This window comes from Glycine soja, chromosome 7 (genome assembly GCF_004193775.1).
Source record: "Glycine soja cultivar W05 chromosome 7, ASM419377v2, whole genome shotgun sequence".
Lineage (NCBI taxonomy): Eukaryota > Viridiplantae > Streptophyta > Magnoliopsida > Fabales > Fabaceae > Glycine > Glycine soja.
This window is the reverse complement of record NC_041008.1, coordinates 103900-121331: the sequence shown is the minus strand read 5'-3', so window position 1 is coordinate 121331 and position 17432 is coordinate 103900. Positions and strand designations below refer to the sequence as shown.

The 17432-nt window shown below is 34.1% G+C and overlaps 2 protein-coding genes across 4 annotated transcripts; both read right to left on the bottom strand.

The window, feature by feature from the left end:
• Nucleotides 1–1075: 1075 nt before the first annotated feature.
• Nucleotides 1076–8104, bottom strand: LOC114417866. Its single transcript, XM_028382894.1, has 6 exons — nt 7842–8104; nt 7379–7526; nt 6558–6818; nt 5748–5829; nt 2661–2857; nt 1076–1454 (listed from the first exon to the last, which is right to left on the bottom strand). Exons 1-6 carry the CDS (start codon nt 8015–8017, stop codon nt 1182–1184), a joined length of 1137 nt encoding a protein of 378 aa, XP_028238695.1. The 5' UTR covers nt 8018–8104; the 3' UTR covers nt 1076–1181.
• Nucleotides 8105–9145: 1041 nt separating this feature from the next.
• On the bottom strand, nt 9146–16922 carry LOC114417864 (YTH domain-containing protein ECT4-like). 3 transcript variants are annotated; one of them, XM_028382892.1, is made up of 8 exons: nt 16700–16922; nt 16014–16089; nt 15774–15900; nt 14960–15036; nt 14357–14872; nt 10977–11498; nt 10289–10501; nt 9146–9861 (listed from the first exon to the last, which is right to left on the bottom strand). In XM_028382892.1, the coding sequence occupies exons 2-8, from the start codon at nt 16059–16061 to the stop codon at nt 9484–9486; spliced, it is 1881 nt and encodes a 626-aa protein (XP_028238693.1). In that variant the 5' UTR covers nt 16062–16089; nt 16700–16922; the 3' UTR covers nt 9146–9483. The 3 variants fall into 3 exon arrangements, with proteins under 3 accessions (XP_028238693.1, XP_028238694.1, XP_028238692.1); XM_028382893.1 differs by having other exon boundaries at nt 16014–16062; XM_028382891.1 differs by having other exon boundaries at nt 16014–16051; nt 16700–16921.
• Nucleotides 16923–17432: the final 510 nt, after the last annotated feature.

The following is a 17432-nucleotide window of genomic DNA, read 5'->3' as shown; positions in this document are numbered from 1 at the left end:
TGCGAAACATAGCTTATTTTAGGGAGAAAAAAATCAGTTGAAATCACAATTTTAATTGTCCCAATCATGCTAATATTTGTGTTTGGATATACATGTTGATAAGTGCTTACATAATTTTTTGCGTTGGATGACATTACTTCATATAAAAGAAATTACTATATAAAAATGAAAATTTATTTAATTAAACTATATATATATTTTTAGTGAATATATATATAAAAGAAAACGAATGAAACATATAAAAAAATGACTAGAAATGGATAATTATAGTTTATTTTGTGTACAAGTTAATATTTATATTAATTTGGATGAAGAAACTAAAAAAATAAAATATTAATTTGAAGGGAGAAACAAAAAATAAAAACAAAAAAAAAAAATACATTCTCTATATATTTGGCTCTAACAGGATTTGAGGATGAATCATATTTACAAGCTCGCATAAGTTATTCTTACAAATCATCTTGGGAGCTTATGAAAATAAACTAAAAATTATACACCCGTTACCAGTTATAAAATATTTTTATATGCTCTCTCAAATACTCTCACAAGCATTTATAACATAAGATGTATCTAAGTAAGCTTTTATAAACTCTTCCATACGAGACTTAGGCCTTATTAAAATGTTACCAAGTTAAACACATTAAATTAAAAAAAAAAAAGGAGACACTGAGCTAAACGAGTGATGAAAACAAAAAATGTACACGGGGATGACTTTCTCTTCGGAACTATAGATGGTTTTTTCATTCAATATTTTAATAAAATTGACCTTTTATACTATTTTCTCTTTACACTTTTAACATTAAAATATTAAATATTTAATCTTTAAACAAAATAGAATAAGAATGCAACATTAACTAAAAATTTAAACAATTAGTTAATATCTTTTTATGTACAAAATAAATTATACAAGTAACTGCTTTTACTAAATATTTTTAATTTAATAAACTAGGCAACTTTTAACAGTCAATTAACAGCTTTCAACTAAATTAATTTTCATCTTTCAACTAGTTTATATGCTTTATATGTTATTAATAAATATCTACTAGTAGATATATAGGTAAGAATGTCTAAATCATCTAGATGGTAAGGATTATTCACATTATTTAAGATTATATATAATCATGACTATTTAATATTACATTGGTGACTAATATTAAATAAAAATAAAATCAATCTTACATTTAACTTTGTTTGCTTTGGTTTGATCTAGCCCCACGCTTACTAAGTTTTGTTATGATGTATGCCATGGCAACTTTAGCACCTAGGCTAGAGTGACCACGAGACAGGCATATAGCAGTAGCACCCCCTAGAAGCAACAAACCATTGGCTATCAACTTTCTTGATGGCCTTCTTAGGATCATCCTAATTTGAGATTCATCAGTAACTTGATCATGGAAGACGGTAGCATTTGCTGGAGAGATGTTACTCGAAATAAGGTCCAAGCAAGCGGGTACCTACACACAACACAAGGGAAGGGAAGGGACTGTTAGTCATGAAAACGTGCCTATTATATCTATATACATGTGTGGTGTGGAGGAGCTCTTGTATTGCAATGTAAGTGGGAATTGGGAAAATGGGGTTGAGGATGGATGCAACCCCCCCACCTTGACACATGGCCATCACCAGCTACGTCTATATATTGAATGAATCAAATTAAAGGCTTGTTCCCATACAACAGATATGATGATCCCATAAAATATAAAATACTTCTAATATGATGTTCTCCCCATACATTTTCCTATTTCCATGTCAATAAAACTAATTTAATTTAAATGAAAGCCTATTGTTTCTCTGCACTCGAAATGAAAGAAATCATTATCTCTTTCAGAACAAAATCCAGGTTAAATGCATTGAGTAATGTAGAACGTAAAAAGAAAGTAGGATCACTTTATTTAAAGTTAGGGATAACATTTATTTTTAATATGGAAAATTAAGAAAGCCAAACAGTGTTTAAAAAAAAAGAGACCAAAATGCATCAATAGAGAAGATCCATTAGTCTCATACTGCTAGGCATCCCAGAATCACATCAAGAACTATTAACCTACCATTTGCTAAGGTTTGAGACATTAATTGCATCCAAAGATTAAACTGGTTACAGTGAAAGAGTTAACAGAAATGTATGGTTTCCCCAAGCAACCACCCTATTGGGACTGGGAAGAACCACAACATCCAACTCTAATAAGAAAAAGGCATTAATATGCCCAAAGAACTGGGCGAAAAAATAGGAAATAGAAGCCCAAATAAACCTTAAAGACTGGACATCTGTAGAAGAATCAAAGGCCCAAAATAGTTGCCAATAAAACCTGCAAACGGTACCCCTGAGAATAATATGATGAACAATGCCATTATCTATTTAATTTAACTCCTGAAGAAACATACTTCCTCATCATCCCACAAATAAGTGCATGGTTTTATAACTCTTCTCATTTATGTCCTGGCTAGAAATTAGAATTGATTCTAAAATTAAACCACCAGTAGGAATCTATCACATCATAGGAATTGTTTAATAGGTTAAAGGTATTATAACTAGTCATCAAGAACAAATTTGAAATCTAAAGCAAATCTGCCTCAAGCAAAGTTCTGGTAATTATGATAAAAGGTATCAGCAACCCAACCAGGAAATAAATTAACTGATTATATGTGAAACTAACAGCACTAACCTTCTGCATTAAATCCACCGAAGTGCTAACTGAACTCAATAAATGATAGCTTATAACAGAGTATCTTCTAAGTGCATTATCCATCTTGCATACATAGTTCCATATGCCCTTGCGAAAAGCCAGCTTAGCCATCTCCGTATTTAAACCAGCATCTTCTTGATGAAACATTGTGATCTCACAGGCATTGCTACCAGGTACTGTAATTATATAAATGCCAGTCATAAAACAGTCCTTTCATAGCTAGAAATCATTCACTCATTGTTGAGGCAATGAAATAAAAATTAAAAGGGAGCACAAGAATACCACTGGGTGCAAATACAAAGAAAGATTTTCAACAGTATCAAACTCCAAATAAATGTGCAGAGATAGAATAGGTTGTCATGGTACATTATTCAATTCAGTACATATTTTATAAAGAAATGACACACGGAATAAAGAGATTTCAACCATTTTTTACAGGATTAGAAATGATATCACTTAAAGGAAGGAGAAAATATGTAAGGAAACTGCTTGGGTGAAAATCACCCTCAGCCTAAGGATTGATATACAGAATAATTACATAGAAAAATGAATATAAGATGCAATTTACAAGAAAGAATACAACAACAAAAGTCTTATCTCACTAAGTGAATTCGGCTACATAGATCACACAACACCAATGGATTCGGTCAAAGATCAATTCCTTAGGGATATTATTCACCATGAGGTCCCTCTTAAAAATGTCCTTTCTTGGTCTCCCTTTCTGCTTTGTCACAAGGTCAAAAAACTATGCATTATGATCTCCTCATTAGTCATTGGTGCTTTCAGTGGCCTTCTTTGAATAATAGTCCAAATCACTTCAACTGATTTTCTCTCATCTTTTATTCAATTGATGTGAAACCAGTATCTCCTATACAATCATTTTATATCCTGGCCTTTTTTCTGTAGCCACACATCCAATTTAACATTCTCATTTATGTTACTCCCGTGAGACTCCATAGATAGACTCAGACATGGAAGGAAACAAAGGCCATTGATCATTGTCAAAAGTGTTGAAGTTTGATAAAACTCAGAGAAAAGAATTTTGGGAGGGGGGGGGGTCATTTCACCAAATGTAACATTACATCTGAGTATTTATAAGCCTAGCTGTCACAGTGAAAGCTGGCACAATTAATCTCACCACTAACTCTAATTACTTAAACTAACCCAAGGACACAGTTGAATAACCTTTATTACAATACTCTTACAAAAAGCCTTGGCATATGCAGGAGAACCGTTGGAAGCTTTGTGGAAAACCTGCAAATTCAAAGAAAAAAAAGGGAGGTGGTACAAAGTTAGGAAGAGACTTTCAGGCATTTCAAGCTAGCACTGCTGACCCATAGCAGCAATCATCCTCGGATTCTGTTCCTTTCAGTAAAGAACAGATAGTGCGCCGGTACAAAATGTTTCAAACCCATTCTATAGGCAATCCTAGTTCATCTAGTTCAACAGTACAGTCAGCTAATCTTTTCACTGCTGTCGCAGCTTATGCTCATTCTAATGGTTCCTGGATATTAGACTTGGCTGCCACAGATTATTCGACCATAAACATTGCAGTTGTTTTCTTCATATGTCCCTTGTTGGAGGAGCTACATACTTTCGTCTAAGGTCATCAAGACAATCTTCACCCATAAAAACCCACACATCCCTTGGCTCTAAATTCTGCCTCTGCACTTTATCTTGCAACTATGTTTTTCTTTTTACTCCTCCATGTCACCAAATGTCCACCTAAAAACATACAATATCATGCAGTAGATCTTTTGTTAGTAATTGACTCTACATAGTCACCATCTGTATATATTTCCATAGATAAACTTCTTTTTTAATAGAAGTCCTCTTCCCAGAGTGAACTTTGCATACTGAATAGTTCTATTTACAATTTGAAACTTGAAAGTGTTTCTCGCTTAGGACCATGCATGAACAGACTAACCACACTAATTGCATAAGCTATTTGATTTGGGATATATAAATGGTCTTTCCCACAGATCTTCGATAGTGGGTTTTCTCCACCCTTTGGCTTTCTTCATTCTTGATCCTGTGGTTTTGCTCTATGGGTACTCCGTACTCCAATAGTCTTATAATCCCCCAGATTGCAGGCTCGGATACCAACTTGAAAACTAGAAAGATTTGTGTTATAATCCAATTGCAAGGTATGGGACTTGAGTCCCACATTAAAAGTATGGAATTCCAAATATGGGGTTTATACGTCCTTGGGCTCTCTAACTACAATAGCTAGCTATTGTGGTGTGATTCTCCCAAGGTTCTTATCAATCAGTGTTAGAGCCTTCCACCATATGTCTTAGTTGCAAACGGGCAGCGCGAGTGGTGCGCCAACATTGAAGTATTCACCTAGGACTAGTCAAAAGGCTAGTGCACAGTCAGCATGTGTGGGCGTTGGAACTGCAGAGCATGATGGGATGGTAGGATACAATTACAAGGTATGGGACTTTAGTCCCACATTACAAGTACGGGATTCTAATGTGGGGTTTACAAGTCCTTGGACACTCCAACTACAATAACTAGCTTTTGTGGTGGGGTTCTCCCAAGGTTCTTATCAATTTGAAAGGAGAAAACTAAAAATAATGTTACTTCTAATCTGATGATTATGAAATAAAGGAATTCACTCCTATATATAGACTTTATCACATCAACTTAGGAACCTCAAGAGACTAAAACACTTACAATTATCAAGAGCCTAAGAATCTGTACAGGCTAATTAAAGATAAAAATTAAATTCTATTAATTACAATAATTATTATACTCCACAACATTTAAGGAAGGAGAAAACAATTGAGAGTATTCAAGGAAGTTGCTTGAGTGGAAAACACACTCAATTTATCTAGAGAATAATTACATAGAAAAATGAATACACGAAATTAGGCTAATCATTCTTACTCTATTTCCTAATTTACAATGAATCTAGGCAACTTGGAAGGTAGAGTGGGTTTTTTATATTGTACTCTCCAACAACATTAAATAAAGTAATAGTTAATGGTAGATCCCCCTCCAAACCCCGAAAAAAAGATCATTGTTTAATGAACAAAAACTTGAAATAAACCAAGAACATACCTTCTCTTATTCGCCAGCCAGATCTAAAAAACTCAACTCGTACATATTTTCTTTGTCGTGGTGCCAAAGGATGCTCGCATTCCTAACATGGTTCATGATAAAAAAAATGGAAGGAAAATAATCATTGCATAGAGAAAAAGAAAACAGTTTTCTATTAAAAAAAATAAAAACAATTCTTTGTATACATCCTCAAATACATTAGCAAGAAATCTCAAAACTATCACATCCTTCCACAAATAAAGATTGTATTTTCTGTCAATTTTCAATATGCTTTGTCACTGTATTTCCCTTGGAAGTATCATTGACAAAAGGGAAAAGTTCAAGATAGGATCTTGCCTATTGTCTAAATATGCAGACACAATCTGAAAGATATCAACAGGAAGATTATGAACAGATAGGTGAAAGGAATGGAGAATAGGATGCATCACTCGTGCTGAACTGTTTGCCAATACCAACAAGGCATACGAAAGTTCTACCAAACCAAGTCTTGCAATGGTTAATAGCTTCTATTTAAATGTATATAATGAGAAAACCAGAATATTTTGATGTGAAAATATGTCAGTATTGATAATTACTCGTGGATAGTATTACATGAAAATAATAGTGTCTTCTAAGTTATAATCTGAATCTCTAATTACATGACACTATATTTTCTAACAATTTTATCATCATTTTTTACTACATGGATTCTTCCTCTCAAATAAAAGGGTAAAAAAGGTGAAGAGACAGAGTAAAGGAGAGATAATGCAATCACGATTGACAATTATTCACATTTTATTAAACAAAAAACCATAATAATTGGTGTATTACCTTCATAAAACAGTAAAATGTTTCATCACTCCCCTCCCACAACTTCCAAGCTAGCACATATTCTCTGGGCTTTAAAAGAGGGAACTTTTTAATTGTATGACCAACTTCAGTACCATCAGATTTGTCTACCTGCAGTTGATTATGCTCAACCAGTGTTTTATCCCACTGCTTTCTGTAATCATTGTCCATGTAGAAGTTTCTTAGCATCTCAGATGAAATGTCATTGAACACAGTCTTGCTCAAATATTTCAGGGGACCATTCTGCAACATCAATGGAGAAACAACTATGTAGTTTATAGATCATTTTCAAAACCATTCTGTTTTCATATGCATATAGCAGTTACTGAATTAGAACCTATCAAAATTAAGATTACACACTGGAAGAACAGAACAAGAAATGGATGTAACCTCCTGACATTATTATCATTTAACAGAAAAAAAAAAAACTTGGGTGTGAAAACTATTGAGTAAATTTCTATTTTTCCATAACTTCGACACAATAAGTTACTACTGAACTATAGAATAATATGCTGATTAGAGGACAGAGTGCACCAGAGGATGGTTTGACTCTGCATTTGTGTCTGTACCTGGGCATTCCTGCACACATTGTGTGAGAGAGAGAAGGGCAGAACACGGAGATGTTTTATTCATTATATATCAATTAAAGCTTCATAAACGTCAGACAACAGGCACAGATCATTTATGAAAGCAACCTTTTATTTTTATTATTATTAAAACAAGGAAATTATGAGTTCACATTCCCAGAAAAAAACATGATCAATTAAAGTCTACAATCGAGTTAAAATAATAAAATCAGTAACCTTAGGCTTGCAGCATTTCACACTGTAGCATAGATGATGGTTTCTTTTATCTAGAACATCCTCCCATTTATCACTGTCGAGCTTCTCATCCAAAATCTCCATTAAAAATTTCAAATCTGCATCTGTCACAAAATTTGAGGTTCTGCTTCTGCAAGAGTGGAATTAACAAATCATCCTATTATGCACCGGACTCAATGTCAGTTAATAACATTAACAAAACAAACAACTATGAATATGGCTCAAAGTATCAGGGTATGTCTGTTTAAACTGAAATTTAGTGATAAAAAAAATATATGCTGTGAAAGCTGTAGGCTTCAAAAATCGTCGCTTTAAAGTGCTGAACTGAATGTGAAATACAGGGAAGGGAAGTATTTGCAATGTAATATATTAAAAGGGTTTGTGCGAGTTGAAGAAAAGAATAAATGTAAATTCCTAAGAAAAAAAGGGGGGGAAAGGAATAGACCTGGAGCTTGAGTTTGAATTGATAGAATCGGAAAGCAGTAAGGAAGCGGATGGAGACGACGGAGATGAAGCGAAGAAAAATCTGTTCCGCTGCCAAAGCAATAATATAAGGAACACAACAACAGCCGCAACGACATAGCCATAGATGTTTAATGCACTCATCATCGTCGTATTCATATTCTTTGTCCACTCCTCGACTCGTTCACTCAACTCCTCAATCTCGTCTATCCCTTTTCATTTTCATTACCCAGTACCTCTTATTTTCTTTTGCCACTTAAAATAAAAAAAATAATACATGGATTGGCTGCACCCTAATAATCACAAATTGTTATGTATCTCAATAATTTCGTTCACATGATTTACACATCCTTTTTACAAGAATTTAAATTTAAATTCTTGAAAAAAAAACACATTCTATTCAATTAATCACGTACACTTTTATAATTTTAATTTTTTTTTCAAATTAATGCATTTTAAATTTCCTTAAAATTAATAATGTATAATTTTAAATATTTTATTATTATTGCTATCTTTTAAAAAAAAAATTTCACTTATGCTATCTTTCAACTTATATTGTTAGTTTCTCCTTAAATTCATAAATATTCAACAAAAGTTGACATAAATTGTGTCCTTTAATCTATAAATATTTAAAATCAAATTGATTCAAAATAAAAATTTAAAAATTACTTGCCAAAAAGTTAAAAAATGAATCAAATTGATAATTTTTAAATTTATTTGAATAATTTTGTGCTCAAACATATCAGTTTGATTAAGATTGTGATTTGTATTTCTAAAATCAAAGCAAACGGCCACATTTATATACTATTTTAGTGCTATATTTTTTTTTATGTATACCACTTTAATTTCATAGTGTTATAAGTATGAAACTTATATAATATATATTACTTTTTTCTTCAAACACTTTTTCATAATATATTTTAATTTAAAATGGATGAAAATTTGATAAATATTAGTTTGACTTGGATCAAATTTGATAATATAAACAGACCGCAGACACATCTAAAATTTAAAATCTGTTTAATTTTGGATACGAAATAAATTATACTAGGACAATTTTTAAAAAAATCAAAAGTAACATTTAGGAGGTGTTATCCATACTTTTTCTATTGTATAAAATGAAGACTAGCAAATCTTGTATTTGGATTTTTTTTTTTTTAATGAGTAATGGTATAACATCAACCTGGGAATTTGATGACATTATTTGTAAATATTACACTTCTATAACGTTTTTAATTTGAATGCAAATTCATAATCAAATAATACGCGTAAAGGATAAGGATGGGGTATTTTCAAGGTGATTTGCTGCCTTTATTAAAACACTCGTGAAGATGAGAAAATTTTACAAATGAAACACGCCTAAAACAATCCTAACCCGAAATTATTAAACAAAAAAACCTATACTAAAATGAGCAGAAGATATTATATATTTTTTTGGTTGGGTGGGGGTAAACTGAAACGACAATTTAAGTTGACGCTAAACACCTCATTTAGAAACCCCGGACTCCATCGACTTGAATTGAATAACAACAGCAACGCTACCTTGTTTGGAAAAAAAGTAAGGATGATTCCGATTTTCAATCACCAAATGTGAACAACATTCTTGGCACAACTGGTACGCCTTCCTAACTGGTTTGAGTTGAAGAGGCAGTCACTGATTGGCCATCATCAGGTTTAACTACATTACCGATGGGGCCATGACCATGAGAGACTAAACTATCTCTATCTGCAACAACAACTTCCTTGTTATTCTCATCTAAGCGGACAACTAGAGCAAAGCTCTTCGACATCTGCTTCATGAAATCACCGGTAGTGTTAGCAGAACTCCGATGTTCATTTTCTCCAACCAATCCAGTAGCCACCATGCTGCTTTGCTGCCTTGCCTTCCGTTCTTGCATAGCCTTCTGCCGGTCTTCATAGAAATCAAAATCATCCAGGATGGACACATCAGTTTCATAGTTTTTAAAAATGGTCAACATTTCAACCCCCTGTGTCAACTTCACCTGTAATGTTTAAATTTCAGAAAGGAGCAAAACATCTGTAGGATGCAATCATGCAAGCAACTTTTAATAGCCCATAATAAAAACAAGAATTATAGTATGAAAAATAATTCGAAGACAAATCAGGTGAGCAAAAAGTAAACTTGGTAGATGACCCAAACAAAGCTCTAACAAATGTAATTCCAAACACCAAGGTCAAAATCAAGAAAAGGACAAAAAATTAATTTTAGGTTGTTTAGAAGTTTGAGAAGGTTTCTCAAGGCAATAGGCAGCTCAACATTCAATTGTCAGAAGTCTTCTCATTAACACACTGCAGTAATCATTTACATTTGCCATCCTCCCAAATCTAACATGCTAGGAAACTAGAGTAAAAACTGCTAAAAGCATGATTCATATATTCGTAGACAGTGAAAGACCCAATGATTCCTACCTCCTGAGTATCTCGACTGTTGGTCACAGGCTTGTTATCATTATTTTCAAGAACAATGTGACGAAACTGACTGTTTGGAACATCTTTAATTATGTGCCACTTCACGGGAAACTGCCCACTCCACTTGTCTTGCTGCCAAAAGTCCACACTCTTGTCAAAATTGACAGGTCCAACCATTTCAGCTACCCCACAGAACTGAGCACTAGCATTTACCTGGAAATAGTAGCAAATTTTTTCATGGTAGTCATGTGTTAGAGAAACACCATAGCAAGAAAATAAAGAAAATGAAAAACTATATAAATTAATTTTAGTACTGCACCACTAATTATAAACCTAATATCAGCCTCGGGAGATGTCAAATGCCGTACCCAATAAAATTATAGCTAAAGCAATACAATGCCATCAATATAAGGTCAAGAACTAAACCCATTGAATCTTTATTTGGAGTTTTTTTTTATGGGAATAACCACTTTTTTTTTCCAAAAGCTAACTTAGGAAACTGCAAAGGAAGACGGTTATTTCTCCAAAAAGCTCTCATTTTTAACAGAAATGCAACACACACACACACAAACCTCTGAACCAAGGTTTGCTGCAAACACCGGACAACAGAAATATAGAGTCACTACAAGATGAAAATGGTAGCACAATATTTGTGTGCTTAAAAAAGATACAAATATCAGATGATTACCGAAAAAAAAAGAAATATAGGACAGGCATCTTGCTTCTCCATTGCTTGGAGATATGCAGCATCTAACTTTCTGTTTCCATTTGGTGTACTAGCCCAGACACCATATTTAATGCTCTTGTGAACATTATCTTCACTGTAAGATTTGATGACAAAAAATTTGGCATCCTTGTAATCTGTGGCAAAATCTGACCAATTGAGTGATTCATTTTGGAACTTAGCAGTAGATCCACTATTTTTACTGCCATCCACAGAATTACTTTCAGCTGAAATTTGATTTTTCAACTTCGAGGCCCTTGGTCCTCGGTTCTGCTCACTAAGGATATCAAGAGTACCATTACAATTGCAAAGAGAAGCAGTTGGCCTCCCTTGCCGCCTGCTATTTTCAAGAGAAGCAAACCTCCTATCATTAAGATTGGAAATAGAAGTGCCTCCAAAGCTAGAGCCCTGGTTCGGCAGGTAGCCTCTACCATAGGAGTTTGAAGCAGATCCAAACCCATACAATGATTGCTGTTGATGAGAAGCCTGCATAGAACAGGATAGTCAGCACAATGTAACAGCATATAAATTTGTGTTGTTCTCTGGCAACTTCTACAGTTTCACATTGTTGCCATGCATGGATGATAAGCAATGGTTCATTTAAGACCACAATTCAGAAATTTCTTTGGAATAAGTTAATATCACTTCTTGGATCATTGGACTTGAGATCTCATTTTTTTTAAAAAAAAAAAACAGAACTGAAAATCTATTTTTATCCATAATTTAATTCAAATTCACTAAAAAAATTCTTTTTTGTCTGCATAAATACAAGCATTGCCAGCCAAACTGCTTTCCAACCAATAAAATCTGGATTCTGATGAATTCCAATGATGCCCAAGGTACTATCGGATTTGTATATAAGCACAGACAAGGGCAAATTAAGTTATCGTATATTTAAGTTTGTTAGATATATAGGGACGTTTCTGTTAGCCTTATCGTTTTAGTAGTTCTGTATCTTTAGCTTTAAGTGTTAGTATTTCATATAATTTTGTGCAGCTGTAAAAGCTTGTAAAACAAGCTCTAAATTGCTCAATAAAATTCAGACAGGTGTCAAAATAAGACGAGAACTCCAAAATAAGGTAACAAAACTTAGGGACATAAATCCTAACTCTATTCTTTAACTTCATTGTATATTCCAAGTATATTTGTAATTATTAAGATATTTTTTTAGGCTTAAATATGAATTAAGTCCGTGTAAGTTCGGGCTTTCTCAATTTTGGTCCCTATATTGTGAACTTACAATTACTAAACAACAACAACAACAACAACAACGCCTTATCCCACTAGGTGGGGTCGGCTACATGGATCAACTTCCGCCATAATGTTCTATCAAGTACCATACTTCTATCCAAATCATTAAGTTCGAGATCCTTTTTTATAACCTCTCTTATAGTCTTTTTGGGTCTTCCTCTGCCTCGAATTGTTTGTCTTCTCTCCATCTGGTCTACTCTCCTCACTACAGAGTCTACCGGTCTTCTCTCTACATGCCCAAACCACCTAAGTCTATTTTCCACCATCTTCTCTATAATAGGCGCTACTCCAACCCTCTCTCTAATTACAATTACTAAAAATGAAAAAAAAAAAAAAAAGAGAAGAATCTTAAAAGGACTAAAATTGAAAAAGCGCAAACTTATGGGAACTAAAAATAAACAAAAAAAAAACTTACAGGAACCAAAATTGAAAAAACGCAAACTTTAATGGATTAAAAATGAACAAAAAAACTTACAGGAACCAAAATTGAAAAAGTGCGAACTTACATAGACTAAATTCATATTTAAGCCTTCTTTTTATTTCCTACTTTCCCTATTTCCTTCTTTTAATAAGTTTAGCCTATAAAAAGGAATTAGAGCTTGCATTGCAAACACAAATATATTCAGTTTTTCCTTTCTAAAACTTTTTTCTTTCAAGTTGGTATTAGAGCTCAGGGGCTCTACTTTCGCTGCTACTACTTAGCTATAGCCTGGAGCAACCTATTGGGACGGAAACTACACAAGAAGAATGCCTCCTCGCGGCCAGCACATCCTCAAAGAATCTCAATCATCAACCGCTATACGCACCGCCACACATTTCCTGAGTCTTCAGTGCGTGTAAGCCACACTCCCCCTTCGAAGTGCCCATTCACTAACACCACCACAAAAAGGGTTGCTGACAACCTCTCTTCCAACTTAAGGGGTTAGTTTCCGCAAACCTTCATCTCGTTTGGTGGCTATTTTCAAGCACTAATTTTCTTTCTTTGAACAGAACGTCACCACTGCTTAAGTACTCCACTGAGCATCCCATACTACTCGCTATGGGAGTTAGGCATCCCATAATATCCAAGTCCCTATCATAAATTGAAAAGCACCTAAGCACTTGGGGAATCTGAATCTTGAAAGCAAGCTATGAAGAGGAGGGAACCAAGCCACTTAAGTGCTCTGCCAAGCATATCCCATATTACTTAATGTGAGACTTAGGCACTCTATAATACCCAAGTTCCTAACATAGCATCACCACTAAGAGTCGTCGTCTAGCCAATGACTGCACTCTACGACACTTCACTCAGCCTTCCTAATCAACCCCTCAATAGGTAGCCTTTTTAAGGTCCTTGACCGCATGGGAGGACACAAGGGTAAAATTGCGGCAGAAGATACACCGTCCCTCAACCTAAAAAAGGACCTGGAAAAAGGCGTTGCCCTCCTATCATCAAGCAAACCTAGAAGTTTGGGTAGCTTCCCAAAATTGGCTTCAACTCACATTTTAGCTAACCTGGATGAGCCAAATTGGCTCACTTTGACAGCTCACAACCTACCTATTAGCTAGTCTGGTTAAAATAGTTGCTCAAAAGATTCCATTTTGGAGATGCTGAATTGACCTGTGTGATAATAAAGTTGCCCTACATAGTACCTTGAAACCAATCATGCACAACAAAACCAAACATATTGAAATCTATTAACATTCTATAAGGAACAAAAATCCATTTAGATGACATTGTCAAAACTTGTGTCAACTCAAATGACCAGCTTGTAGACATCTCATAAATCATTTGGAGAACAATATTTTTACAACAAGCTTGGATCATATATGATATATACACTCCAACAAGAGAGGTAGTGTTAGACATGAAAGGATGATTCAGTTAGTCATATTGTTTTCTGCATCTTTAGCTTAATGTGTTACTGTTATATATATATATATATTTTACAGCAGTAAAACAAGCTCTCTTTACTATTGAAATTGAGAGTGTTTGAACAAGACACATTATATTATTCTTCATTTTTGAGTTTATCTCTTTTGTTTAAGAGCTATAAATTACTTATTAGAAAATGAAACATATTGTGTATTTATGCTCAAGTTATAGAACAAACCATTCCAACACTCGGCCCAAATGACCCAAGTGAGCCCATTGGCTGTGGAGAAACAGATGGCGATAGAGGCATCAAAGATCTCTGTCTTTCAGATGGTTTTGAGCAGTCTGACCAGATTCCACCAGATCTTGATCCTTCAAATCCTTGTTGGGATTCATGAAAGCCAAAGGAACCAGGTGCTACAGGAAAGTTGCCTCTACCAAAAGATCCCACTGACGGATAGCCCGCTCTTGGTCCAAAAAACATGTTATCAACTTGTTGGTCAATACCTACCAGGCTGGTGAGCTCTGGCTGTGAAACTGGAGTAGGTGAATTAAGATATGGTAAGCTAGGAGGAACCAGCTGATGATAATAAGGTGGCCCAGTGTATGGAAATTGCTGAGGGGAGTATAACTGTGTGTCTCCACCTACAGAAGGCAAAGGTGTGGTAACTGGGGAATATGGTCCATAAGGCATTTGAGGGTTGAAGCCATAACCAGAATGGAAAATAAGAGATGGGTTTTCATTGTAAACACCCTAAAAAAAGTTTAAAAGAATATATATTATGTCAAACATTACAAACAGAAACTGTGCATAAATAAGAAAGAGATGCCGAATTCTCACAGGAGATCCAATGTCTAATCCCTCAGAATTGACATATGAAGAATATTCATCCCATTCACCATTGCCGTTGTCAAAACCTGGAGTCAGACTCACCAAAAATTAGAATATAGCAATAGAAACACCAATTACCAAACAAACACAGCACAACAAAGCACACTTGCAAGATGAGAACCAAAAGACAATTGAGAGTCCGATTGTCAATGTCCACTTTGCAATTTCAAAAATTCTCTGATAATAATATGTGGTGCTAGTTTAAGGGGAAAAAAATAATTGGACAGAAGTGTCCAAAAGCATGTTACTAAATTATGTACATAAAAGAACAAAGTCCCTCCTCCATTCACTTCAAAGGCATTAAAAATTTTATTTAAAATCTCACGCACTTTTGAAAACTCAAACTGATTATCAAAACAAACAAACTTCATCAAGTCCAAAAACATTTAAAATTTAACGATCTGCATAGATTTCTAAAGTTGTGTGCCATGAAATGTGCATAACGATGGATAACAATGAAAGCAATATGACTGGTAGTGCGAGAAGAATGCTGAATAGGTTAAAAAAGAATAAATAACTCAGGCAAGCGATACATTACTATCATGTGTTTCAAAATGACAGTACCGTTTCAGTAATTTATTTCAAAATGTCAAGAACAGTAACACAAACTTGAGGAAGTTGACAATAGCATTGCCCACATATATGAAAAACTTAAAAGTCATGTATAGTTGAAGTTCCAAGGTGGTCGGTCAACTTAATAAAAGAGTAAGAATTCTTTCAAAGAATAAAAAAGACTTGCAGAAATGAAGAAATAAAGATTAACCTCTATAGTAGAAAGCCTGGGCTTGGGGAGCATACACATTAGGAGGATACAGAGGACAATCTCCACTTGAACCTAAAGATCCTGATTGACTTGTGGTCTCCCTTGAATGACCTATAATTGCCGTACCCTGAGAAGAGTTCAAAGGTATTGATAAATGAAACTGAAAAATATGACATAACATACGCAGGGGGCATATCTAGTGAGAGGACTACTTTTAAATGAGAGTGAGAGAACCACTACCTGCTCCTTCAAGTTATCTGGTTCGGCTGGTATCTCTTCTGCATGCATGCTAAATGTGCTCAGTTGAAAGTATGATCTTAGAAAAACAGGCAGTAGCAGTACAATTTATTGACTAACCAAAGCTAAATTTGGAGATAGCAAATCCACACGTGCAAACACATGAATATACTTTCAAGTAGAAAGCAGGCATGTGAATATTAGGGCGCAGTGCAGTAAAACAGTATTGCTGGAAAGAGATGGAAACATAAAATGAAGTGTAATAGATCCCACATACAAAAATAAAATGAATTACCCTGTCACTGCCGTTGATAATTATGAAATCAGAAAAACGAGGAAGCTTGACTTAAAGCGGGTGCGGGATATAATTGCTACAACCAGCCACACACACTATAAACGCTTGAGACCACGATGATCCCATCCCATCAGGGATTACAGCGTTCTGATAACACCAGCGATGGTGTCATGATCATTCATTACACAGAAAATCAAAATAACCAGATCAACACCACCAATTCATGCCTTACCCAGATGCAAGGTTTAAGAAAGTAATGGAACTCGAACATGAACGACAAACAAAACAAGATTTCTTTTTTTATTTTATCATTGAATTGTAAAATTAATCATTGACTTCGTCGAGAACAAAATTAGATGAAATTAAAAAGCAGAGAAAGGAGTTGAAACGGTACCGGTGGTACGATCCGGACCCTGCGTTGGTTGGGTTGCCGCCATGAATCTGAAGAGGAAACCCGCACAGCACAGCAAAATGCAAATTACGAACCAACAGTACCTATCTATTCATCTAGTGGTCTACTACCTCCTTCTAATTAAATCTAAATTATTTCAGTGTGTGTGTTCAATAAAATTGCTTATAATTAGGGGGATTTGCGGATTCTCTCTATTGCATAGTCGGTTAATGAAACAAGTCATTTAATCTAATTTTCATAAAATTAACATCTAATTTTTTAGATCGGGATCCAATCGAATTAAAAATAAATTAGATTTTGTTACGAAAAGAAAATGAAACAGATTCAGGGTTAGTTTATTTATTATTCATTTAATATCCAAGCAGAGGGTAATTCAGTCGATAACATATACTTTTGTGGGAAGGATCTTTATTCTGAGGAGGAATGAAAAACTTTATATATAATTAAATTTTGATAAAAATTAATCTCATAATCTATTATTATCAAAACTTTTAAAAATACTTAAAGTTCTATTTAATATCAAGTAAAATTTTAATATATCATAAATTTAATAAAAAAACATTAGAAACTCAAAATAAAAGTCAACAAATAATAAAAGACTTTAAACATATTTAACTAAAAAAAATAATATATATATATATATATATATATATATATATATATATAATTTAGTCATGGAAAATTATTACACATTACATGATTATGTTACAACATC